Source organism: Ursus arctos, unplaced genomic scaffold (assembly GCF_023065955.2).
Source record: "Ursus arctos isolate Adak ecotype North America unplaced genomic scaffold, UrsArc2.0 scaffold_4, whole genome shotgun sequence".
NCBI classification, from domain to species: Eukaryota; Metazoa; Chordata; class Mammalia; order Carnivora; family Ursidae; genus Ursus; species Ursus arctos.
This window is the reverse complement of record NW_026623056.1, coordinates 38881536-38908334: the sequence shown is the minus strand read 5'-3', so window position 1 is coordinate 38908334 and position 26799 is coordinate 38881536. Positions and strand designations below refer to the sequence as shown.

Below are 26799 nucleotides of genomic sequence, written 5' to 3'. Positions count from 1 at the left end.
CTCCCTCCTGGCTGAGGGCAGTGCTGGAGACTTCGCTGTGGAGGACTCCTAGCTGCCCTTAGTTCCTGGTTTCTCTTTAATAAGCGTGGACAGCCTGAAGCCCGGGGGTGCTGCTTTGCAGTGAGGAATGACACAGGACATTTGGGTTTAAGAAACAATTATGTGGCCAACTAGCTGGGTAACTGAGAGAGTCACAGAAACTCTCTGAGCCTTTATTTCCCTATCGCCACAAAGCTGCCGTTCAGAGCACCATTAGGATGCAGAGAGATAGCACAAGAGAACGCTTTTGATTCGGAATGTTTCTGCTGTCCTCAGAAGCCCAAGTCCTCCCGCATCCGTGCTCGCCCAGGCTGAGTTAGGAGACAAGACCTGCTAGGGAGCTGGCCAGAGGTCGGAGCGTGGCCATATGGGCTGCAGCTGCTTCTGTGGTTGTGTCTCTGTTTTCCGAGGGCAGACGCCTGGACTAGAGGCAGTTCGTCCTTCTGCCAGAAACCCTTCCCGAGCTCCGGACGGGCTCTTTCTCCCTCTTGCAGGAAGAGGCAGTGAGGGGGTCTCAGGGTCTGGTGAGAGTTGAGAGAGGAAAAGACCTCATGACAGGGGGATCCCGGTTAACATTCTCCCCGAGGCAGGAAGAACAGAGGAGTCTGGGGGAGTGTCTGGAGCGAATCTTACTAGAAGGTGGTTCAGGAGGAAGCCATATTTCCAGGGCCACTTGCGGGTTGGAGATTGTGTGGCGTCCTGGTTAAGTGTGGGCTTTGGAACCAGAACAGCCTGGATTTGCATCCTGGCCTTGCTAGTTGCTAGGTATATGACCCTGGGCTAGTTACCTAGACTCTGAAATCCCAATTTCTTAAGGTTGTTATAAAGAGAAGCAAGAAATGGCATATAATGCATTTATGAAGCACGTCGTGAGCATTCAGTAGAAGGCAGCTGTTGGGAGGAAAGGAGGGGAAAGAGGAACAGCGGGAAGTGAGGGTGACTGATGGATTGGGCAGCTGGAAGGAGGACTAGGGGTAGACTGTGCCAGTGGAACCCTCACTGCTCAAGGCTCTACAGGGATAAAGGAGTGAGCAGATGGGGACAGAGAGGAGCCCACAGTGAGACAAAGCCCTGCCCAGCGCACCCTGATGTGTCCTCAGACCTGGGCAGTAGGAAGAGAATTCCCACCCAGCCTCCTCCTCTGCTTCTTCCCCGTTCAGCATCTTCCATTCTGCCTGCGAGGCCGAAAACCTTGGCGTCATCTTCAGCTCTGTTCTTTCTCTCACACTCCACTTTAAATGGACAAATAATATTGGCTTTACCTTTAAAATATATCTAGAATCCTGCAACTTCTTACCACCCTGGTCTTCCTCCACTTCTTACCCAGACTGTCGGACTGTGGGACTATGGGACTCTTGCAGTAGCTTCCTCAGGGTTCTGCCCGCTTCCACCCCCACTCCCCTGACCTCCCTGCCCCTCAGTCTGTCCACATTGAGAAGTCAGTTTCAGCTTCCAACAGAGAAGCCAGAGGAGGTCACTTCTCTGCTCAGAACTCTCCAGGGGGTCCTGTTTAATTCAGAGAAAATTCTAAAGCCTTCAGTGCCCTCAGCCCCACGCCCTGTAGCTCTGCCCTCACCTCCCCCCACCCCACCACCACCCGGCCTCCTTGCTGCCCCTCCATCTCGCTGAGCAACTTCTTTGCCTTCCGCAACTAACCAGAACCTAGCTTATTAATTCATCCTTCTCTCGCCCTTCAGCCCAATTTATTTTCCCTCAGAGTTATCACCTGCTGACAGGTATCTATTTGTCCAGTTGCTTACTGCCTACTTCTCCTCCAGAATGAAAGATCCATGAGACCAGGGACTTTTTTTCCCTCACTGTCATTCCTGTGCTTGGATTAGACTCTGATACGTAACTGGTGTTCAGTTTTTTCCCCTCACTAGTCTGCAGGGCTTGTCTGAATTTCAAAAGAGGTGTAATATGAGTTTTAAAATCAAATAATTACATATGGATTTATAGAAGAAAAATGCATTCTGGGTATATGTATATGGGAGTATGTGGGAGAGTGGTGCAGAGAATTCTAATAATATTTGAGTGTGTGTTTCAGAATTGCCAGGGAGCTGTGTGCTTGGCCACGACAGAAACAGCCCAGTTCTTTCTTCCTCAAGGTGACTGACTTCAGGATGGTGCATGGGTGTGCCCATCGTTCCACCTGTAAGGGGAGCGTAAGAACGGATGCCTCCTCTGGCCCTTCCCCACCGGTCGCTTCAGAGGAATTTGTGGAGCGTCTGCTTTATGCCCACACTGTGCTAAGCCTGGCTAGGAGAGGCAGAGAAGCCCAGCGCCTTCTCTCATTCCACTGAGTCCCACAGTCTAGTTGTTCACCTGGGATTTCCTAGGTGTGCCCAGACAATCCATTTTGCTGCTCCCTTCCGGTATCACAGTGACCTGAGTTGAATTGGAGCTCTGTTGAATCGCGTTTGGACCCACAGGACGGGGACATGAGGAACGTGACACGTTCGAGAATAGTTCAGCTCCCCGCACACATGAGGGCCTGGGGGGTCAGGCCCCATGCTGGGCACGCAGGCCACAGAGATGATCTCTGCTGCTGGAGAGCTGACAGCTACGTACAGGGACAGCACGATTGGATGTCCGCCCAGAGGGGGACAGATCTGATTTCCAGTTGCATCTCAGTCACTCAGACTTGCTTCTAGATTTAGAAGCTGAGGAAGAATAAAAATAGGGATAAAGATCCCAGGAGGTCTTGTGCTGACAACAAATGTGCCTGAGAAATGGTACTACCCAACATCTCCGGCATTTCAGGGAGCTGAAGGCCTGAGCTTCCTCCTTCAGCTTTGTTTGTTTTTTTTTAAACTCTTAAAAATGAATAGCTTTTTTCTTGCAATTTGAAGTTTACAGAAAAGAAAAAAATTAAGTAAAAAATATAGAGTTGCCACATACCCCTCACCCCAGGCCTGTTCTCCCTTATTATTTGGATGTTGGTGCAGCACATTTGTTAACAGTTGTGCGGTTGATAAGCCCATATCGATACATTGTTACTAACTAAAGTGCATGCTTTACATTGACTATTTGTATTATACACGCTGTGGGCTTTGACAAATGCATCATAACAACTATTCAGCATTGCAGTATCATACAGAATAATTGTTTCTCTGCTTAAAAATCCCCTGTGCTCCACTTATTAGGCCCTCTCTCTTTCCCTCCCCCAATCCCTGGTAACCGTTGCTCGTTTTATTGTCTTCGTAGTTTTGTCTTTTCCCGACTGTCCTACACTTGGAATCACACAGTCTATAGTGTTTCCAGGTTGGCTTCTTTTACTTGGCAGTCTCTTCCAGTTTTAAACACGGCCTTCTGTCCCTTTCCCCTATCCCCTCCCCCACATGCACATGTTCGTCTGGAATAAGAGCCCTGTGCTGAGACCCACTTGACCAGAGCCCGCGAGTCCCATTCCTTCATCGTCTCCCAGTGAACGTGCCTGGCCCTGGTGCTACCGGAGTTTAGCCCAGGCTGGTAGACTGTGAGGAGCTGCCTGTGTTTCGGTTCCACATCTGGAAGCATCAGCTGTGCAGACCTTCCCATCCCATTCCTAACTAGAGCCAGGAGGAGCACATGGGGCTTGTTTGTCTTCCTCCTCAGTAGTTTGTTTTACTTGCTTTGGAGCCGGGGAGGAGGGTGGGGAAGTGAGCTTCCCCCAGGCAGGCAGCCCTCCTTCACACCCATATCTGCTGGCTGGCCACATGTCCCCCAGCCTCTGAAGTCACTGTTGTCAGCCCTGTCCTGGTCCCAGTGGCGTCTGTGCTGAGCCCTGAGAGTGAGCACCGAGGCCTGTTTTGTGGGCATTTGGGAGGAAGACCGATAGGGAGCAGAGAGACTGAGAACATTTTTTCCTGCCCTGAAGGGCTTCTTTCCTGAGTCAGCCTTGTAAGCCAGGATTCCTTGGGAGTTGGAGGCAGGAACCTCAGTATTCCCTGCACTCACCAGTCACTCCAAACAGGGAGAATCTCTGGGGGAGTAAGTGATGATGATGGATGTTCAAAGGGAAGGAGAATGAGGGAGTTCCTCAAATCTAGACCCCGAGCTAAGGGAAGGAAGGTGCATGTGAATGGGGTCCTGTGGGTCATCTGGTTGAACCAGGCTGTGAAGTTCCAGGGGCTGAGGAAAGTGGGTGTATGAGGTGCAGAGAGTTACAATCCTGGGGAACAGGGACTGAAATTTAGACCGTAGGTTCCATTGCTTCCTGTCTGGAGTCAACACAGAGCTGAGGCCAGCTGGTACCTTCCTGACTCTGAAGGACACCAGCCAGGTGTGACAGAGTTCAGTGTGAAGGAGAAAGAAGACTCTCTGGCCCCTTTGGAAAGTCAGCTTTTGGACTGTGGAAGTTCCATGCTGATGGTCCAAGTCCATACCGCTTCGTCCTCTGGTTTTCCTTCTTCCCCCAGTCCACAATCCGAGCTATATCCTGATCAGTGACTCACTAAAGGGCCCCAGGTCACCATACATTGGCTCTGCCTAGTTGTCCCCGGTGCAAGTGGAGACGAATAGTGGCCTGTCCCAGGTTTGCCACTAACATGGTCAGCACTATTGCAACAGAGTGTTTAAAGTTCTTCAAGCTCTTCAGAGGACCCTCTACAGGCAAATTGTCCTTGACTTTATGGTTAGTTATGGAGTCAGGGTGTAGCCTCCAGGCCCCCTGTCTTCCCGAGTCTGATTTTAGAGCCAAGGAGGCTGTGACAGTGATTACTGACCCTCAACACAAGCCTTGGCCCTTGCCTCGGTTTGCCCAAAGAGGCGGACAACAGAAAACTGCTGAACCAAGTGAGTGTGGGCCCTATGATCCTTACCAAATCCAGCCTTCACCCGTCTCCCTTCTAACATTCTGTCCCCACAGGAGGTATAGTGAGTGTCCTGAGAGAGAATCCCAGGCCAGCTCCTGTAGGTACATGCCAGGCAGAGTGTGCCTAGGAGCAGGGGCACTTTTCCTGAACCAAGAGATAAATACATGATCTGACAAAACATTTGGGTTTTTTTTTTTCTCCTGATTTGTGTGTGGAAGAAATCTCAGTAAGGCTGATTTTATAAATAGCCTTTATAGTTACTAAAATATAAATTTATAAATGCAATGCATTTTTTAAAAAATCACCTTTAGCGTAGAGAATGGCATCCTGTGGGGATCATGCCAGGAACTCCCAAGAGGTGGTTGTCTGTTAGTACGGGATGCTCAGGGAGGCACAGGCCTTGCTTGACCTGGGGAGCTTCAGCAGGTGTTGGTGGAAGGAAGTCTCTGGTGCAGTCTGGATCTTATCTAGTACTTTCCAGAACAATATACAGGAATCAGGGCAGGGGGTCCCAATTTCACCCACTGCCACTCTACTCCCCTCTTTAGAAAAAGCCAGCCTCCATGGTAGCGGAACAGGGAAGCTCCTTATTAACTAAGGTCTATGCGCTTTCAGAGTCAGAAAGTGAAGAGGAACAGTGTGCCCAATTAAGATGGACTCCTTTGACAGGCAGAACTAATTTTCCCCACACCGGAAATTAACACAAATGCCAGTACTAACACCCTTGGTCTGCAGGGGGGGAAAGGCAGAGAGACCTGTTTCTTTGCATCTCAGCCAAGATGGGGTGTGTTTCCCTGCCGAAGGTGGGGGTTCTGACCTGTGTCTCTAGTGTGAAGAATGCCACCCTTTGAGACTCAGGATGCCCGCAGACTGCCTCTCTTGAGTCACTATGGCATAGGCCCCCAGATGTGTTCAAAACCATCAACTAGTGGCCTTTCAGTCAATCAGTCAACAGATTATTGAGCTCTGTGCCTACTGCCCACAAGACGCTTCTGGCCTGGATTATGAATATCTCTGAAATCCAAACGAGAGGTTATTTTACTTCAAATCGCATCATCACGTTCTCTCGTTAGAGAAGGGCTTGGTCTGGGCAGGTGCTAGGTGCTCGCCATTAGCGCCTTCGTCATCATTATTACTTCGGTTTGAGACAAACTGCCGACTTAGAATTCTTTCCTAAGCCAGTATTCTTGGAGCATTTGGCTATTTAAAAAGAGTCTTGTCGATTATGGTATGTTGGGAATTCTATTGTAGAGACATGGAGGCCCAGAGAAAAGTGGTAGATTCAGAAGTCCAAGCCAGTTTTCTTGATGGTCTTTCACCTGGGCCTCAAGGCCTCTGCACTTGGTTAGTTCTGCAGCCAGAGAAGTTGGGGGCGTGTTGTTGGTGAGGTATGCTCAGGGTCCTGAGGAAGGCCCATCCCGGACAGAGAAACCCCAGAAAGGAAACAGAGGGCATGGGGTGCAGCCAACTAGCTCTGGGTCCCTGCACCAGAGGGCTAGGGGGATAGGCTCTGTAGGTCTCCTCTGGCTATGGAGTCCCCTTTCAGAGATGGGGCTGCCTCTTTGGCACAATACCGGGGAGCCTTTCAAGGTCAAAGAGAACACCCCTTCCCCATCAGAACCTCGGCGCTCAGTGAAACCTGCTTTTCAAAATGCTGTTTCACTTGACTGAGAGAACATTGGGTAGGTAGGTAGGGGGGGTGGGTGGCGGTGGGGTGTTTCCTGGAAGTTAGTGTGGGATTGGGAAGGTTTGAGATGTTCTAGTTATCCTTTGAAAAAAAAACAAGTTTTATTATTATTTGTTTATTTAAAAACTCTAACACAGAGAAACAGAAAGAATAGTATCATGAACCCCATCTACCCATCACCCAGATTCAACAGTTATCAGGACAAAGGGTTTTTTGTTTTGTTTTGTTTTTTAATATTGGTTTGTTTTCATTACTATCTGTGTGCCAGATGGGACAAGGATGGATGCCATAAGGTTGCTCTTTCCAAAAGACGTGTGTGATCCCATCTCCCCGCCTCCTCAGTGGCATAAAAAGGAAAGAACACCAGCCTGGGGCACTCAGGGTTGATATCCAGTTGTTCCATGGTGCTCCTAGGTGTTTCTGTGTTTCCCCCTACCAGATGCTGAGCTCTTGGAGAAAGCTTGAACTTTGTCTTTGGATTCTGAAGACCTGGTATTGAAGGGGTGTTCAATAAGCGTTGGTTGACTTGCAAGGCAAGCGATTCCATGGGACAGGGTGGGTTCCATCTGGATAGGTGCGAGTCACGTGAGTGCTTACTTCACCATTTGGGGAGCAGTTCCCCCGAAGTAGGTCGATGGTGGGATTCAGAGTTGGGTAGGGGGTGATTATCTGAACTCTGGGGGACCCTGAGTGTGTGAAAGGTTAGCTTTCATCATTCTAGAGTGAAGGGGCTCCTGCTTTTGCCTAGAAAGAAGGAAAGAAGAGTGTGGCAGCCTGGGAGAACAGGAGAGAGGGGGATGGGGGCTGCTCTCTGCCTGGCCCCCAGACTCTGGAGGCTGCAGGCTGTGGGTGTGGCTGAGCAGGCTCTGAGAATGAGGCTCCAGCCCCAGACCCGTTTCTCTGGGTGGCCACAGACAACCCACACGCCGCCTGCACCACCGGGCCCGCGTGTCATTCCAAGTGCTATTTTATTCACTGTGGCGTTGGCAAAGAACAGGGCTCCTTCGAGTGTGGCGGAGGGAGTCCACTTCCAGCCTTTCCAGCGCTGGGCAGCTCCGAGGCACTGTGCCCCTCTGGGCAGGGCTGGGGACGTTAGAGGATATGAACTGGGGTGTCGGAGGAACGTGAGGGTGGGTGCTGCAAACAACCCCCCCCCTCAGATCCAACCCTGGGTGTAGCGAGCAGAGGCCGCAGGCCCGGTGGGCCAAGGCCCACAACAGACCCGAGCCAACTCTCCAAGCCCGGACTTTCATCAGTGACCTGCCCCGCCCACTCCCTGCCTGGTCTTTTTCAGTTTAAACTTCCAGCCCTGTCCTCCCCTCCCATACAGGCATGATGTGTGTGTTAGTGTTTTAATTTTTGTTCTTGGCAGAAGTTAAGACACAAAATGGATTTGGAAGGAGATGAAACCAGTCTGGGTATATGTTGGGCAGCAGCAGCTTCATTCCTGGAGTGGGCGGGCCGGGGAGGGGGAGGGGTGGGGGACCCGGTCTCTAAGGCAGGGTGGGGAGCTGTCTCCTCCCCTGGTAGAGACCAAACTGAAAAAGGACCTCTCTGGGCAAGGCCTGAAGCCAGAAGCTAAGCTGTTAACCCTTTGGGACATCGAAAAGACAGTTCCCGTGGAGCCGAAGCCCTCTGGTCCAGTGTGGTGTTAAGCGGCTCTGGGAGCCTTGGCCGGTCGATGGTCAATACGTGTCCCACTTCTGGGTGTTCTCTGAGCCCCTAGAGACTGCTCTGCCTTTGTTAAGGGACGCAGGGCTGCCACTTCAGGTTTTGATGTGCAACCACTAAAACGTGCATGTGCTTGAAGAACTTCCAGTCTTCTGCTGACCTCCCGGGCCCCAGAACTAGCGGTGATGGTCCCCATCTGGCAAGGGTTACTGTGGCCCCAGGACCTGTTTGAATCTCCTTTTCTAGGGTAGAGGTCATCTTGGCCCCAAAAGTAGGCGCTCTTTGCAATGGTGCCCTCTCCTTGGGTTTTTATTTCTGTGTGAAGAGGAGAAAATTAGAATCGGAAAGTCCAGGGGCGCCTGGGTAGCGCAGTCGTTAAAGCGTCTGCCTTCGGCTCAGGGCGTGATCCCGGCGTTCTGGGATCGAGTCCCACATCGGGCTCCTCTGCTGGAAGCCTGCTTCTTCCTCTCCCACTCCCCCTGCTTGTGTTCCCTCTCTCGCTGGCTGTCTCTGTCAAATAAATAAATAAATGATCTTTAAAAAAAAAAAAAAAAAAGAATCGGAAAGTCCAGAAAATACCTGAGGAAATGTGAGAGAAGCTTTAAGAAAATGTTTTATTCTCTAAAATGTATTAAGATATTCAGTTTTTGGAATTGAAAAAAAGTTTTTAGCTTTAAAAATTAGAAGAATTTCCTTAAAATAATTTAGTCAGGAACATTTTTATACAAAATTCTCAATTCCAGCCAGGGCATCCAATGTAACCAAGGCATTTCTGATAGACATTCTTAATCAGAATGGCCCCCAGATCCATGGCAGGGACACCCAGTGGTTGCCAACCTTGGCTGTGTGTTACAGTTTCCAGGGAAGAGTTTTGAAATTCTGATGCCTTGGCGCCGCCTCCAGAGTGGGGCTTCTATTTGTCTGAGGTGCTGCCCAGGCGCTGGTGGGTTTTAGTGTCCCCAGATGATTCTCCTGTGCGGCCGGTGTTGGCAACCTTCAATCTAATGCTTGTGTAAGAACAGAAGGAAGATGAGAGAGGCCGGATTAAGAAGTGGAAGAATTTTATTGTCTCTTGCTACATGCTGGTGCATATAACTTGGATCCAGACTCAAACCACTGCTGCCAACTTTTGAATGGAATTTGGGCACTCAGACCTCAGGACTGACTCTGAGTGGGGTTGGGGACGACACATCTTGAGGAGTTGAGTGCAGAGTGCATTGTGGGATCTGCCAAACCAGTCCCTCCCAAAACATAGTAGCCAGTGCATGACTCCAACTCAGACTGACTTTGGTTTTTTACAGCCTTTCACAGTTCCTTCTTCGGAAAACAGCTCATTGTCTATCTGGTTGGAGTGACCAAGGACATCAAGACCAAAGTCAGGGGAAGCAGAAAAGCCGTGGCTTTGAAATTTTTCTTGAGCAAGATGGTTAATCTCTCTGAGCCTCAATTGCTGTATCTGTAAAATGGGAATGACAATACCACCTACTTCATAGAGTTGCTTAGAGGTTAGACAAGGTATTTCAGGTATATTGTCTCAACAAATGGTCAAGTACTTTTCTTTGATTTATACTAAGATTGATGGTTTCTTCTAATTCTAAAGATCTGCCTTAATCCCATATCGCAACAAAACCTGGTATATTATATTTATTAAATCTTGATGACTTTTAATTACATTTACAAATCAGTTAAATTAGGAAATTTGTAATTTAGGAGGAAAAAAGGCAGTCTTTAAATGTTAATATGGCCAACATGATAATTTCAGCAAACTAACTTCTTGATGGATACTTTATACAATTTACTAAACAAAGTAATTTCAGATTTGTAAAGGTTAACAGAATATTAAATGTGTTTACATTTTTTTCCATAACACTTGTCCATATTGTATGGAAGCAGCAGATCCTGGAATTAGAGGAGGTTCCTTATAAGCCAAAGTTGTTGAATGTTAGAGAATGGACACAGATACCTCTTCGGAGATGAAAATGGGGCAAAGAGCAGCCTTTTTATGGCCCAGCGGGTTGTTGGGGAATGAAGTCCTCAGGCCTATGGAAAGATAAAATACCAGTGATGACATACTGTTTGGAGGCAGCTTTTGTTTTTTTTTTTTTCAAATTTGTCTTTTTAATTACAAAAGTGATAACTGTGTAGCTAACCACTTTGAATACTTCTGAAGCATTTAATGCAAAAAGTACAAATCCCCTAATCTTCAGAGATAAATGATGTTAACATTTAAGTGTTTCGTGACCTCCGAAAAACTATACACCACATATCATATGCAGTTTTTTAAATAACAAAAATGGAATCATGCTGTTTTACAAGTTGCTGGATATTCTCCAGGAACCTCTTAGGCCAACATTTCCCAAAGTGTATTTGATGAAATTCTCCTCACTAATGGTACTCTGAGAAAAAAGAGTAGTGTGGTCAAATAAGACCAGGCCTGTGGTCACGTAAGTCCAGGCCTGTGGTTAAGTAAGTTCAGACTTCAGTGCATACTCTTACCCTCCTCTTGGTGATTCACGGTGCATAACACCATATTAAAGGCTCTGAAAAGGCCTGTAGTAAAGAAACCTAATTAGTTTTTCTTAACATAGCATTTCTCTAAATTATTTTGCCATCGCATTTTTACATCCAGTAGATTTTTAGAAGTGCCGTTTTAGGCATTCCTCGCTAAGCTCTCCTCCACCCATTTCCCTCTGCCTTCTGTGGTGTAATCTTGTGGGGTAGGCAGGAAGAAAAGAGCTCATGCCTTCCTTTACTCAGCAAATGCTTATCACGCTCCTACTGTGTGCTGAGCACTGCGGTCGCTGCTGGGGGTACGAGAATAAGCAAGCTAGCAGGCTGTCTGCCCTGGGAGAAACTGTTTCCCTCCCGCGCTAGGATGGTAGGAATCCTACCAGGATGGCTTGCACCTGGGAGTGGCAGTGTTTCTGCAGGGGATCCTCTCTGCAGCTGTTGGAGCCGGTGAATGCAGGCCAGAACGATCCCCACCCCCGCTGTTCCTGACCCTTCCCCAAGCTTCTCCAATTCCCCATGCTTTGCTCCTGCTGTAAATAGTGGTGCCTGACCCAGCTGGCAAGACTCCATGTGTTTGTTTTCTCTGCGTGTGCCAGGCCTGCACCAAGGCCACTGTGCTTTACAAGTTGGGGAGAACTGACGGGAGGTGGGGTCGGGGGCTTCCAGCAGAAGGCAGGGACTGACAGACTGATGGACTGGAGCATGCTTCAGGTCTCCAAATTGGTATTTATTTTAAGTTTTAGGTGGTTTAAAAGAGCTTTGTAATCGAGAAAGAGCAGGGGTGGGCTGCGGACTCAATGTGTATATTTGGGGGTCAGGGAGGTGGTGAAGACAGTGGGTTTGTATGAGGTCAGATGGGAAAGAAAGTAAACTGTCATGGTTCTAAAGCATACTTACCAGCTGGAGCTGGCGATGCTGGCTGTGTGAGCCCACGTGCACGCACACGTGTGTGGATGCAGGTCTATCTTAGAGGTTGTGAATGCACAGGCCCAGAGAGCGCAGGTGGGCGTGTCTGGTGCCTGAGATACTTCCTATTCTTAACCCTCTTTTGTTGAAATACTAGGCATAAATCTGCAACAATGATCAGACTAATGAAAGTATTCCTAAAAGTAACCCTAACGAGAATTATTCAGATTCAATAAGTGGCCGTCATGTACTGAGCAACTACTTTGTACCAGTCAGTATGCTAGATGGTTTACTAAGGTAATTTGTTTTTCTTCAGCATCGCTGTATGCTATAGATTTTATTGTCTTACATTAAAGTGGTTCCTTCTAAGTTCAGGGTAAGGGTTTCTGGCTTGCGGGAAGGTCTAGGAGAGACCCTGTTCATGTCACAGTGCAGTCACCTGCCAACCAAAGAGCGCCGGCTCCTGAGCTCCTGTCTTGGCCCTGACTTCAGCAGTTTCGCCCCAAGGCTTAGCATTTCATGTGAGTGCTTCGCATTTTCTGCCAGCACGCATGACCCTGTTAGGGGATGGTGTGTGTGTGTTGGTGTTTGGGGATTGGAGCTGATTTTGCCCAGCATTTGCTTGAATCAGCCCTAGAGCCGGATAGACCGAGAAGCAGCAGCCCAGTCGGCATTCATTCTGGGTCACAGAACCTGAGACCGGCTGCGAGTCCTTGCAGGTTGTGGATATGGGCCTGGTGCTTAGTCATTGGTGGGGGGGGGTGGGCACAGAAAATGATTGCAGGTGACAGCTTAATTGGAGTTGGTGGTGATTATGTCACCTAACAAAGTAAATCAAAGTCTTTTCAACCCCCCGAGTTTCCTAAATGCCCAGCTTCTAAGGCAAAGCTCCCTCCTTGACTAGATGATGACAGTTCTTTCTTATCTCCGCCATGACCTTTTACCTCTGTGTCTCAGGTTGTCATTGGGTCACTCAACAGGTATTTGCTGAATACCTAAAACTGTTTTAGATGCTGACAGCACCCTTGTGAATATCCTCACCATTCCTGATCCCGAACACTCGGTCCAGTAGCCAGGCAAATGGAAAATAGTGTGTTGGTACTTGCACAGGGAAAGTGTGGGACTGGCTAGGGGAACAGAGCTGGGTTCCTAACCACTGCCTGACACACAGCGGGTGCAAGGGACATGCCTTGAACAGAAGAGCATTTCCTTAGGTGCTACTTCTCCTAGCATTTTCTTCCCCACCTCCTCCTTGGCAAGCCCACACCCACCCACCTCTTGCTTGGAGGCTACAACAGGAAAGACCTGTGTCCAGCCTGCCTTCTCCACTGAATAAGAACCACATCCTGATGGGAGATAGGAACAGGGATATCAGACACTCAGCATCACCTTCCCCAATTCGAGCAAGCTCTGCTTTGCAGCAAGAGCACCCTTGGGGTTTCATCAGAGCCAAACTCCAAGGACCAAATAGTCAGACTTGGAAAAGATCTTGGAAGTAGGTCTTTACAGCTTAGCAAAGATTCATTGAGTACCTACTATGAGTCCAGAAGAGAGACTTATAAACAAGTTATGACACAGTGTGAGAAGGGCAAGTGACAAAGCTGAGGCTTAAGAGATCCTCATTGGCCTCTATTAGCTCTAAGCCTCTTTCCTACCTTCACTGACGTACTTCGATCTTCTAGGACTGTGCTGGGAATGAACGTGGGTGGTAGAAAGGGGAACTCTTTTGGGACTCATGAAAGGGGCTACAGTGGAGGACCAACCTTCTGTGCTGAGCAGGACCCGAGAAAGAGAGAGAGAGAGAGGGAGTGTGTGTGCAGGTGCTCAAGTGGGTGACACATTTCTTTTGTCAGTCCCCTAGTGCCTTTACTAGTGGGTCTGGTTCCTCGCCTGTATTTAGTAAAATCTGTGGTTTATCTTGATCTTTCCCTGAGGCCATGTTGCATTTTAATTTTGGTATAACAGAAAGATGTTGTCAAAGCTGAAAGTTGACTAGGTTCCAAGTTGTTTAAGGCTGGGCGGCTGCCTGTACGCTCTGTCCGTGTGTGGCACCTAGTGGGTACCCAGCCGGGGTTTGCTAAACTGACCTGAATTCTGCCCCAAGCCCGCCCCAGGGACCTGTACTCCTCATCATGAACTTGGGGTTGCCAGCTAAACTCCCTGCTCTTCTCAACGTGAACATCAAGTAGGATGCCCTTGTTTGTCTTAGTACACTTCTGAGACAAGTCCTGTTACCTTTCTGGAGGGTTTGGGGAAGAAGCGATTTCTGTGGTTCTGCGTATGCTGCAGACTGAGCAGTGCTTGCTCTCCGGTGTCCTTCCTGGCATATTTCCTGTTCTTCTCAGGCCTCCATTGCTTTCAGTGGTTACCTTCAGATGGAATCAAGTCCCAGCCTTCCCCGGGGCCTACTTAGGTAGTAGGGCTTGTGTTTACACACTGATCACTTAAATGGGATCATTTTTCTTTTGTCCTAGGAGATAGGACATTAAGCTGTTAAGATCTGCTTTAAGTGCTGTTCAGGCCCTAGGACAGGTCTGTTTATATACCTTGTTCATGCTGTCTACCCAGACTCTAATGAATTCCTTTTAGGCGGGCTCTTTTGTCAGCCATGAGCACCAGAAGGTTTGGGAGGGGATGCTCCTGTTTCCTCTCCAGTCACTCTGTTACCATTTTACTTCATTGTTTACTTGTGTGGATATAGCCTTGGCCATAGGCTGTAATTAGAAACAGGTAGGTGGATAGGAGCAGGTGGCTTTGTTGTGGCTTTGTTCATTCACTGACAAGGTTAGAGGTGAGCTCCTTTCTGGGACTGGGTTGGGAGTGGGGGTCCAAGGGATCAGGGGAATGTTTTCCTCTCCATAAATACTTCTCCATAACTTCTGGTCCCAAATGACCTATTGTCGGATGGGGGCTCTTTTCCCTTTTCTCTCTGAACATGTAGAGACACTACGGAGAAATTATGATCATTATCGTCATTATCATCATCAAGAGAGTGCAGAGAGAGGGCATAAACAGGGTGAGGGAGAGGTGGTGGGGAGCGGTTATTAGCTTAAGTGGTGTAAATGTGGCCTCGAGTTGAGTAGAGCATGAGAGGCTGGAACGAAGTCTTGCTGGCAACTTGGGGACACTGTAGCACTCTCTGTGGATCTCTTGTCCCACGGGGCTACTGTGAAGTTCTGTAAAACACTATACAGAGTGTAGGTATTAGTGCTTTTTTTTTTTTTTTCCAACAAGGAATATTTCTCAAACTTCTGAGGCATGTGTGTAGTACAGCAACTTTGCTTAATTTTTTACAGCAGAGAAGGAACAAGCAAAGAGATGGTATCACGTGTCTGGAGTTCTTAAAATGCAACATCTTGAAGTCTTAAAGTACATTAATCTAAAAGCCCATGCGGTGGCAGAGCCACTGTATAAATTTTGGCCTCTAGTGAGTGGCTTCCATGACACCTGTCCCCACAGATTGTTGCATGATTGCCGTGTGCCAGGCTGCTTTCACACGCAGACTCATTAACTCTTTGTAGCAGCTCAGCTACCATTTTCGTTTCACAGAGCGTAAACTGAGACTCATTTCACACGCAGACTCATTAACTCTTTGTAGCAGCTCAGCTACCATTTTCGTTTCACAGAGCGTAAACTGAGACTCAGAGATTAATTCCCAGGGGTAGAAGTAGCAGAACTCATATGTCAACCCAAGGCTCATGGCTTTTTAGTACCTGGTCCTGCTGGGTTTCAACATTGTCACTTAGCAGAAAAGTCTATAATGGAAATGTGAGATGCCCCCTAAAGTCCTCATGTGATGAAGCATCGAGAAGGGTTTTGATAACCTCTCTCTCCATCTGTAAAGTGGGGACAATAACACTCCCTGGGCTGCGAAGATTAAAAGTGATCAGGTTACATGAAGCCCCCAGCACTGGGGGGGCTTGGCAGAGAGTAGGAGCTCAACATATTTAGCTGCGTTTCCCACATCTCTGCTCTGGTCCCTCTTCCCTCCTCCCCTCCCCATGCTTTCTCTTCAGGCCTCAACACATCCTTCTCTTTCTGATGCAACAGCTTTCTTATTTCTCCTTCTCCCATGCCTCTCTGCCTGTTTCCTTCTATGCTGACCTCAAGCTTGGGTCATATTGATGCTGGCCAGATAATACCTACTCACAGAATCCTCCTAGATTAGATTCTTTGCCGTTCAGTGGCTGCAGGAAGCCAGAAGTCTCAAGCTTAGTAGGGTGTTTGTTTTGGGAAGAGGGATAAGAAGGAAAACAAAGGTCCTTGAATGAAGCCCCAAACCATAGGAGCCTCTGCAGAGGCACTGACTTCTGTCCCACGACTTGGCCCTCCCCTCCAGGGTTGCCAACACTGATCTAAGGGCCGTGTGGTTTTGAAAAATAAAGGCCATGGTTCTGGTCGTTTGCCCCTAGAAAAACCCCTTGGTTCCACTACTGAAAACTGTATCTTTCTCTGTGCATTCCTCCTGTAGGTTCAGGGCCAGATTAACAGTCCTTCTCAGTCTCAAATTTCTAATCTGAGCAAACCCTTCGGTTTGGCAAACATTGGCTGAGCCCCTGTGATGTGCCAAGGCTTTAGATGCTCGGGATACCAAGATAAAGTGAACACAACCTTGCCTTCAGGAAGTTTACAGTATGGTGTCAGGGGGTAGAGATCAAAGGCACATCACAGACACACACATAATCAAATACATAAATTACTGTGGAAACATTATAATGTGCAAAGTGCTGTGGAAACTGGGACGAGGACTAGTCCCTGGAGGCACCCTGCGGTGACACTTGACGTAAGCTCTGAAGGCTAATTAAGAGCTCCTCTGGTGGAACGAAGGGAAAAGGAGGAGCTGGTTCTGGCAGAAGTGAGGGTGTGAAAATGCAGCTTGCACAGATTTTAGGGCTTGTGGGAGGAAGACCTGGGAAAGGTTGATGGCAGCCCAGTTATAGAGGACCTGGAAGGTTGTGCGAAGGCGTTTGGATCTATTTCATTGTACTGAGTTGGGGAGCTGTGGAAGGCGGGGTCTGTTGGCTCCTTGGCTTGTTTGTTTTCAACCAACCTCAAAAGGGGAAAAAAATCACTCCTACCTCCTTCACATTTTCAAATCAGCTGCTTTTGTTTCCTGTTCCTTTCTAGGCCTCAGCCAACTGCTTACATGCTTTTTACAAAACGAGATCTATGTTTTTTTACTTAGCCTCTTTTACATATTTTTCATGTTGCTACCTGATCTTTTTAATTATCATTTTAATGGCTGCGTAACAATCCATCAGTTATTATGCTGTAATTTATTTAAAGCAGTAGAGTGACAAGAACCAAAAAGGTTTTAGAGTTCGAAGCTGTTCAGATCCTGACTGTGATTCACCATCTGTGTAATCTTGACAAAATATTGAATCACTCTGAGCTTTAATTTCTTTATTTATAAAATGTGTTGACCATTTACCTACTTTACAGGGCCATTGTCCAGATTATATCAGATTAGATGCATTATGAATTATGGCCTTGAGGGGGCGCTTATTCAATGGGTGGTGGCTGCCCACTTACATCTTTACTGATTGGTTGAGCTTGATGTTCTGGAAGGAAGGTAGGTGGCAACGTGGAGGTGGATTAGATGGGGAGAGGAGAGCGCCAGGGAGCCAGCCTGAGGGGTCAGACCCACAGAGGCCCGCGGTAGTCGCCACTAGTCCTTGTGACTGTTGAGTGCCTGAAATGTGGTCAGTCTGAACTGGGATGCGTAGTAAACATAAAACACACACTAGTTTGAGAAGACTTAGTATGAAACAGAATATAAAACACCTTGTTAATAATGTTTATATTAATTATACATTAACAGATTATTTTGGATATACTGTGTTGAAAGATGTTAAAATTATTTACACTTGATTTTAAAATGTGGCCACTAGAAAACTGTAAATGACATATGGGGCTTGCATCAAGTTTCTCTGGCTGCTTTGAGTCCCTATGACTCATCACATATAGGAAAGACAGGAGGAGTAGGTAAATTTGAGTATGTGTTTGTATAAACAGATTCTTAGTGGGTGTCTTCTGAGCAATGAAGTGAAAGGCAAGTATTTGTTCTAGACCAGAGGAGTTGTCCCCACTTTCCTCAAGTTGGCCATTCTGGCTCTTAACCACATCACGCACAGCAGTGGTAAGATGACTGACCGAAGTGCTCATTGCAGGGAAGCCTGGGAAGAGCTTGACTTCTCAGCTGAGCTCGCGGAGTGCTTCAGGCCTGGCTGGCAGTGAAGCGCCAGGTGTCCCGCTCGCTCCTTTGCGGAACACTTCTCAGTAACACATGCAGTATGCTGGGATTGCACAACTGGGAAAAAGACCACATAGACAAAATGAAGTTGGAGGGACAGGCTTTTTGTGTAGGGAAGATAAGTGCTCTGAGTCCTGTACAGCCCTGCTCAGTTGTGTGTCTTCACCTTCTCTGGTTTAGAGTCCTTGGAGAAGAGGTATTCTCGCCTTTATGGATGTAAATGGATTTGATGCTGAGGCTGGCTTCCAGGTAGCATTTCAGATAACCAAATGCTATTTAGGTTTTCCAGCCAGGAATTGAAATTTTACCTACCTCTTAAAGCATCCAGTCTACCATTTCCTGTAGGGTTGTTGGGTAATAGAGCCTTAAAATCAAGATACAGGATAGCAGCAAAGAAGCTGTATAAGAACTTTTGTATATCCCTGCAGTTGGTCTTCCGTGGGCTGAGCTCAGGAACCCACAGATTTTGGATGCATCTTAGTGGCAAGGCAAGTGGCAGATACCAAGTTTGGAGGGAAAAAAGTAAAGCACACCAAGCACCAGCATCTGCCTTGCCTTGGGGAGTTTTATCTGACTCAGCCTGCCTGGCTTGGGCCTTGGTCGATGCGGATAACAGAAAGGCCTGATGCGAGATCCTGGCATTGCTATGGCTGGGCCACTGCTGTTCGTTTGCCGGGAGCATTCTGCTTCTCTGAAGGGATGGTCACCCATCTGAACCCCGGCTGTAGTTGTTAGTTGGGTATAGAGTTTCACGTTCTTGGTCAGCAGTGGTAAAACTACAGGAACATATATATGTTTCATTCATTTAGCAACAATTTACTGATCTCTTTCCACATGCCAGACACCATGGGGTTAATGTTTTTCTGTAGGAGAGTACATGAAAGTTTTAATTGCTTTCCTTTGCTTTTATTTTCTATCTTGATTTTAAATTTGTAACTTTTACAGTCACAGAACAAAAGCTTTGTTTCACAACTTATAAAACTGATTCTTTACTCTTTGAGGACTTCTTGTATCCTGGGTACCAATTTTATTTTTTCCGAGAAATTGGGAGAAATGTACTCTTTTCCCCTCCTGTATTCTCTGCCCTCCTTTTGGGTCTTGGGGAAGGATCATTTCTGATCTCCGGGGGCCCCAAGTCTCACTTCCAGCAGATATACTTTCAGCAAGGCTTAATCTGCTAGACAGCCCTCTCCCTCAACGTGGAGGGCCCTGTTTGGCTGAGGCAGACTATAGCTGTCACCTCTTCCTTAGTGCCGGCCAGCCAGAGAAGGAAATGGGCCTCAGTGTGGCAGGCCTGTGAGCCTTCTGCCCCTATAGAGATTTATGTTTGAAGTGGTTTCATCCCATTGCACCACCTGTGACTTTTCAAGGCAATAGTGATGAGCTGGGAATTGGCCAAAGGCCTGACACCTCAGGGAGTTAGGTGTCACTGGCTTTAATGACCTTGAATTGACTGGGATTGGGGTGGCGTTGGGATACCTAGGCGTAGATAGCCGAATAAATATGAAGGTTTCTGTCCTCCAAGTCCTTGACGGGCCATATCTACCCACCACACTCTCTCTTCCGCGTGTGCAGATTCAAGTCTGCACACACCTGCACACATACACTATGTCCCCTTGCAGGTGCTGTGCCCTCTCCCCACTTGGCTCCTCTGGAAGCCCCCACTTCTCACTTCTCCCCACCAACTCCAGTCCCCACCCAGCACTGTCATTCCTAACCCAAGCCCAGCCTTTCTGCCAGCCCAGGCCTCTCCAGGTTAGAGCTCTCTGGGGACCTTTTCCTTTTGAAAGGACGAAAGAAAGAAAAAGGGAGGAAAACCAGAAAGAAAGAGGAAAGCAGAAGAATGAAACTGGACCGAAGGGGCAGTGGTGGCTTGAGCTATCTCACTGCATTACAATGAATATGGACTCTATTAAGCTCCGTTCTGCCTGTTAGTGTTTCCCAGGGCAACACAGCCCCCATATGGCAAGCATGCAGCAGATTAGGGTAGGCCCCTGGGCCTCATTGAAGGGTGGGGGGCTTGACTGGCAGTTGAACCCCCTCCCACCTCCCCCTACTCCTCACACTTGACACTGCCTGTGTTTATCTAAAGCAAGGGGGGGGGCGTTTGGAAGGGTTTTTGTCAGGCTCTGAGAGAAGGGAGAGGAGGCTGGAGGCAGGGTGGATTGAGGGAGGTTGAGGGAGGAAGGTGGGTGGAGGTGGGGTGGAAAGGGGATAGGCGAGGAGGGAAAGCCTCATAAATATTCAAGAGGAGTGGTGAATGGAGAGAGAGAAATAAAGCAGATGGAATTCGTGTTAAAGAACCGCACAGTCACCCTGTTTTGAGCCCTCCAAAAACAAAAACAAAGAAAAGGGAATGGCTTTCTAGGAGTGTAGGAGCTGCGTTTATCCAATTAGCAGGGTTGTCAAATTGAATTTATATGGAATAGGGTGGGGGAATTGAGAAGGGAGTGTAGAAGAAAGGAAGTGGTTTTCCTTTTCTCTTAAGGTTTGTGGGTCCCCCCCCCCCCACCGCACTTTATGGCTAGATTTTTTAATTTCCTTAAAGAGAAATTTAAGGAAGGTGTATGTGCGACAAAGATATGTGACTCCCTAGTAACTTTTCCCTCAAGTGGTGGAGGTGGGAGAGATTTAGATGTGTCCATTGGGCAAATCAAAAGACCACATCTTCCCTTTACTCAGAAGGCAGAGGTGGCTTCTCTTTGTGGGGGATTCCTCCCCAGAACCACGATAGTATATCTAGATTCCTTCTTTCCCCTTCCTTGGGTGGTGAAGGGGTCCACTTACCTGAGTGGAAATAGGTTCTGTCCATGTTGGTTAGCAACTTGTTATACATTTTGGGTTCAGTCAGTGAGGAGCCCAGGATGGGCAAATGCCACTTTGATGATTTATTTATTGCCTTCTCAAAAACATCTCACACTCTTTTCCCTAGTCTTCCACGTTGTGACCCAGTCTGTTTCTTACCTTGCCTCTTTCCATTCTTCTGGGAGTCTCCAAAATAGGGTACAAGCTCCACGGGGGAAATGTAAGAAACTCCACTGGAGTGCTAGAGGAAAATATTAGAGATGCTCTTAAGGTTTATTTCTGTCTAAAACAGGAACAGGAAAGAATTTCAGCTTTCTTGATATTTAATACTAAGGTTGACAGTGGTGCCTTTGGTCTGTATATCACAGGGTGATGTGTCACAACAGTAGCGAGAGATCTCTGTGTGACAGTGGAGACCTCACTTGCTTTTTCACTCCCCAGTTTTCCTGTTCTCTGTTAAGTGGATTTACAGATTATATAATTTACTTTTGACTAAGTTAATGCTCACGAAAGGACAAGTGGCTTAAAGAGATTGCTGCAAAGAAACGGTCTGAAGAGTATGCAGCTAATCCGAGCCCATGCTAACAGGGGAACGCAGCAGGGCTGATCCTCTTCAAGCCACGTAAGAAGGTAAAAACAACGCTATTGGAATCCCATCTGATGAGCCGTCAACAAAGTAATTAACATTCAAGCAGACTGTTCGGAAGAGGTTATACCCATATCAGTACTGATGCATCCAATCCTAACCAGGCTTTCTGTCTAAGGTGTTAGCTTTAATTACCTTATAACACAATCATGATTAACATGTCATTAAAACATGGTTTCACTTTTACCTACTCTTTTTAAATTTTAGTTCAGCAGCCCATGCATTTAATTTATGAATAAATATGAATGGGTTAGGGATATTTGCCCAGAATATTTTATTCCTAAGAAAGCAAGATCAGAAAAGTTTGGAGACCACTGTTCAAGATAAACCCTCTGTAACAGCCAGACTGCTTGAGGCACCACCCTCCAGACAGACCTTTCCCACCAGCCTTGCCCTCAGCTCTTTACATACGCAGGAGGCCTTCCAAACCCTTTATCCAGGAAACCTTTCCTGAAGACCCAATATTGAAAACGCTCCCCTCCTATGCTCTCACTTGTAAGGTTTTAAAGTAAAGAATGCTAAAGTCGTTACATGAGAGGAATCCCCCAAACTTCAGTGGTTTTGCACAACAGTGGTTTATTTCTTCTCCTGTCTGGATTGCCTTGACTTCTTCCACCTTGGAGTGAGGCCTTCTGAAACACATGACATGTATCACCAGGACTGGAGAGCGGAGAAATGGAAGCAGTGCTCTGGTTCTCTAGCTCTTCACAGCCGTAGCCTAGAAGTGACATGTGACATGTGTGCTTACACTTGATTGGCCAGCACTAGTCACATGGCTCTACGCCATCTGCAGAGGACGCTGGGAAGTGAGGAGCTCCTTGAGATTAGCTGAATACCAGCTGACTTAACGTCCCAAGGTGTACGTTCCTCAGGACAGAGTCCATCTTTTAATGCAGTGACTTGCAGACTGTCTTCTATGGTCGACCACAGTAATATTTTTTCTACCTGATAATAGTGAAGTCACAATATCATAATTTTTTAATAGACACCCAAACAAAATCTGATTAAGGAATAGACTAGAGGGGCACCTGGGTGGCTCAGTGGATTAAGTGTCTGCCTTTGGCTCAGGTCATGATCCCGGGGTCCTGAGACTGACCCCCGAGTCGGGCTCCCTGCTCAGTAGAGAGCCTGCTTCTCCCTCTCCCTCTCCCCCCACCCTGAGCTCTTGCTCTCGCCCTTGCTCCTCTTGCTGTATCTCAAATACAGAAAGTCTTTAAAAAAAAAAAAAAAAAAAGAATAAGCTAGGAATATATTGAGAGGCTGGCTAGAGTATGGCTCATACTTGAGAACATCAAAGTTTTGTTATTCTCTCCTGTTTAACATCAGAGTGGTCTGGGTACATATTCTAGACATTAGTCTAGAACTGCTCTGCCCAGTATGGTTACATTAAAAATTCAGTTCCTCAGTCACATTAGCCACAAGTAGCTGGTGACTAGTGCTGATAGGGCAAATGTAGAACGTTTTCACCATTGCAGAAAGTCCTATCGAAGGGGGTTGAAGAACGGTAAGAGATTGTTCTAGATTTGGATGTAAATGGTAAAATAATGAAAACGACCACAGAGAAAGTTACTCTTTTTCTGTTTTTAAAAAACATTTATTTATGTATTTGAGAGAGTGAGAACGCGCGCATGAGGCGGGGAGGGGCAGAGAAAGAGGGAGACACGGAGACTCCCCGCTGAGTGGAGAGCCTGACAGGGGACCCAATCTCAGGACCCTGAGATCACGACCTGAGCAGAAACCAAGAGTCAGATGCTTAACCGACTGTGCCACCCAGACCCCCCAGAGAAAGTTACTCTTACAGATAACAATCCAGGTAACATTATTTTCCTGCATAAGAAAGTAGATTCAAAAATATTGCAAATTTAGTTCTAAAAGTAGTTCTAAGCAGTTGGTAGATTTGACCTCAGAAACTGTTTGCTGGGAAGCAGTATTGGGATAGTAGGGAAAGCATGGGACTAGGAGTCAGAAGGCCTGACTTGGGAGCCCTAAATCTCTCTTAATTAGCTAGGAGACCTTCTGCAGATCACTTAGTCTCTCTGCTCCTTGCTTTTCTCATTTATAATATTCGATACCCTGAGGTGTTATTCTAAGCTATTGTTTTATTTTCTCTGAGGTCCCTCCTAATTTAAAATCTTTCTTTTTAATTAGGTCTATGGGTAAAAGTATAACTTTTTAAGTAAAAATGACCTTTCTTAAACCCTTCTCCTAAATCTATTTAAACTCATATATTCAGCCTTTGGGAACTAAATTCACTTGTTTCCCAGGAATTTCCCCCAGTACCATTCCTCTGAACAGGAGTGCCACCATCTTTCTTGAGGCTAGGGGACTGCCAGCACTCACCCCCACCCCCTGCCACCTTCCTGCAGCCATTTGGCATCACCTCTTACGAGCAAAACTTCTCCCTGCCTTCAAAGACCTTTGGGAAAAGTGAATCTTAACTCTATAGAATTGGGACCTTGCAACAAACAAAAAAACAAAAAAAGTAATTTGGAGACAGAAATATTTATTTTTTCATGTGTCTAGCCCCCCCCCCCCCAAACAGTGGAACAAAAAAAACTTTGTCAGATCTTGTTCTTGTCACTGAAAGAAAGCTTTTTTAGAAATAAGTCTCTCTATGGTATCTGCTAGATCACAAGTTCTATTTCACTCGTCTTGGTTACTGGCCGTAGGATATCCAAAGGGTGTGCTTTGTGTTTAAGACCACGAAGGCTTCCCTTTCTTTCCAGGACAGCTGCAGTGCCCTGGGTGACCAGGGAGGAGATGTGGTCTCCTGTGCCCTGGTCGCGCCTGTGCTCCAGCCCGTCCTCTTGGGAGAAGGTGGAGCTGGCTGCCTCCTGCTGCTGATGGATTCGCAGTTGTTTGTAATTTTCTCACAAAATAAATACTCCGAGGCTATAATTTCTCATTGGTCTCAACCCCAGAAGTGTATTCTGTTGTTGTTGTTTTTGGAAAGTTTTGAAAATGTCTGCTTGGTGGAGATTATTTCAGTGGGAGCATGTATGTCAGCAGTTAAATTTCTCACGCACATTTTCTTTTCTTTTCCATGTCCAAATAACCCTTAAAAATAGCAAGTACCTAGGCCTCAACGAGGAATTCATGTCAGGAATTTATTCTCCCCTCTGTTTTTGATTTTTTTTTTCTTCCTCTCTCCTCTTTTTCTGAGAAAATACATAGAAAAGAAGAAGGATCTAGACATGCTTGCATTGCCAAGAAAAATAACGGGCCTTACTGTTGTCTTCACCCAACTTTGAAATTGTACCTTGTTCATTTCCCAGTGGGACAAAGTCACGCTGCAAGTAGGAATTCCAATTACGCCTTAGGTGTCTTTTATTTTTATCATTACAACAGAATTCTCAGAAATTTATATCTTTGGAACTCTCTGTCTAGACCAACCTCACCGGGTAACTTGGCCCGGGAAGCAGCTCTGTTCTCCTGGTTGCTGAATGGGAGGCGTCCTGGCCCCAGCGCCGCCCCGCCCTCCCTGTGTTCGTCATAGTTCGGCATTTTGTGGGTGAGGCTCCGTGTGACCTGCTTCGGGCTCATTAAATGGTATCTGTTTACAGCTCTGTCATGGGGATTAATGAGTTAACTCCTTTCCCCCTCTTCAGATACCTGCTTCCTCTTACTCCCTTTCCCCCTCCAGATACATTCTTTTCTCCTGGTTGCTTATAAAAGTGGGCTGGTGGCTGGCAGCATAACTGGGGTCTGTTTCCATCTCGAATCCTATAAATTACCAAGGGTGCAGAAGTAACAGTGATTGTTTGGCTGGTCCTCGTTAATCAGGAGGGAGCCTGGGCTGAGTTTCCTCAGTAAAAGCTTTGTGGACTTTACAACCCAAACACCTCTGCAGCCACCCTGGGCTCAGATAAGAAACAGCCCTCCTGTCCTCTTTGCCTGCTTCTCTTCTCTTTGCCCTTTATTACTTTGTGTTCATTTCCTGCCTCCGTGCCTCCTCCTTCCCTCCCTTCCCTTCCTTCCTTCCTTGGAGCAGGGACAGAATGGGTGTCAGCAGTTTTCTTAAGGATTTGGGGAAACTGGAGTATGTCATGATCAAGTTCCCTAAAATCCTTTCACTGGTAATTCATGCACTGTTCTAGATAAGTAGGTTATTTCGCTGGGGAAAAGTAGAGAATTAAAACAAGTATCTGCAAAATCGAGAGGACACCAAAACTTGCTTTTTGGTATTAGTTTATAAATCTGTTAATGAAATTTTTCTCTAGAGCTCACTGTTAAAACGCCTCACTATTCTACATCACCCTTATTCCAACTCTGTCTGTTAAGCTCCCTACCGGTTACAGAGCACTGATAGAAAAAAATGGGAAAAGGCTCCTGTTGGGGTTAAAAGTACAGAGATTTGAAAAGATCTCGGAGTCTCTGAGACCTTAGGATTCATCAATAACATCCCCTAAACAAGAGGTTCAGTGTGTATTATGCATACCACGATAGTCTGGTATGGTGGCATGGCCTGCCATGTGGCCGTGGACATCTGGCATCCTTTAAGCACGTGGTTCCCAACAGGTATGTGAGATGCTCTAATGCTGGGCTCCCCTGCCCTCCTTGCTGCCCGTACATGGGTCAAGCCTCTAGCACTCGTGCCACAATAAAATCCCCTTCTAGCTCAGGGGAGCCACTTAAAAGAAGCTTCTTTTAGATGAGAAATGACGAGAGTTTTCTTTGGTCTTCCAGCAGCTGTTCCAGTCAACGTCTTGAATGTGGCTGGCATCTGTGCTGGAGGCAGGGGGCAACGGGACAGAGCCAGGCCCTGTGGCAGGCAGCCTCACTTACCAGGGCCATTTCTTTCTTTCTCACAACAGCGCGGTGCGTGGGATCGTAGTACCTCGTGGAGTGACTCTGCTGGCTTATGGGACGTTGGCTTGGACCCCTTGTGACACCGTGCTGCATGGGATGATGACAACTCAGAGAGACAAAAGGCCCGAGGTCACCCTCGCTTGCCTCCTCTTAGCCACAGCAGGCTGCTTTGCTGACTTGGGTGAGTGCCTTCCTTCCCTTTCTCAGCCCGCCCCTCTGACAAGAGCACATTGCCCGCTCACGTCACATTCAGTAGGGACCGTTGAGAAAGGCCTTCCTTTTCCTGGATTTCAAAGACCCCTTCATTCCCACTGGCCTTCAGGAATACACTCAGTAATACAAGATGAGAGATCATCTCGGCAGCCTCCTATTGGTTGTATTTTGGTTTTTTAATCATTTCAAATGTATCCCAGGGGAGGAGCAGTCATAACAACTGCCTTTAACTGAGCACTTAGCTATGAGATGGCGGCAGGCGGTTGAGCTTCACGACTACCCTGCGAGGCAGGTGTTACTAGCCCCACGTTACAGGTGGGAAACGGAGACACACAAAGGCGAGAGTGACGTGGCTCAGAAGCCGTGGCACTGGGGTTTGGCCCAGGTCTGTCCAACTCCAAAGCCTAAGCTCTCGCCTTTACGCGCTGCTGCCACTCCAGTCTGCCTTCTGAGAGCAAGTGCA

General features: G+C 47.2%; 1 protein-coding gene across 4 annotated transcripts in view; it reads left to right on the top strand.

Moving 5' to 3' along the window:
* BOC (BOC cell adhesion associated, oncogene regulated) overlaps positions 1 to 26799 on the top strand; it is a 101883-nt gene that overhangs the window by 40087 nt on the left and 34997 nt on the right. For all 4 annotated transcript variants that reach the window (XM_057306752.1, XM_044382835.3, XM_048215191.2 and 1 more), the window contains one exon: positions 26129 to 26304. In XM_057306752.1, the coding sequence (XP_057162735.1) occupies positions 26220 to 26304 (85 nt within the window). In that variant the 5' untranslated portion in view covers positions 26129 to 26219. The remainder of the gene's footprint in view (positions 1 to 26128; positions 26305 to 26799) is intronic.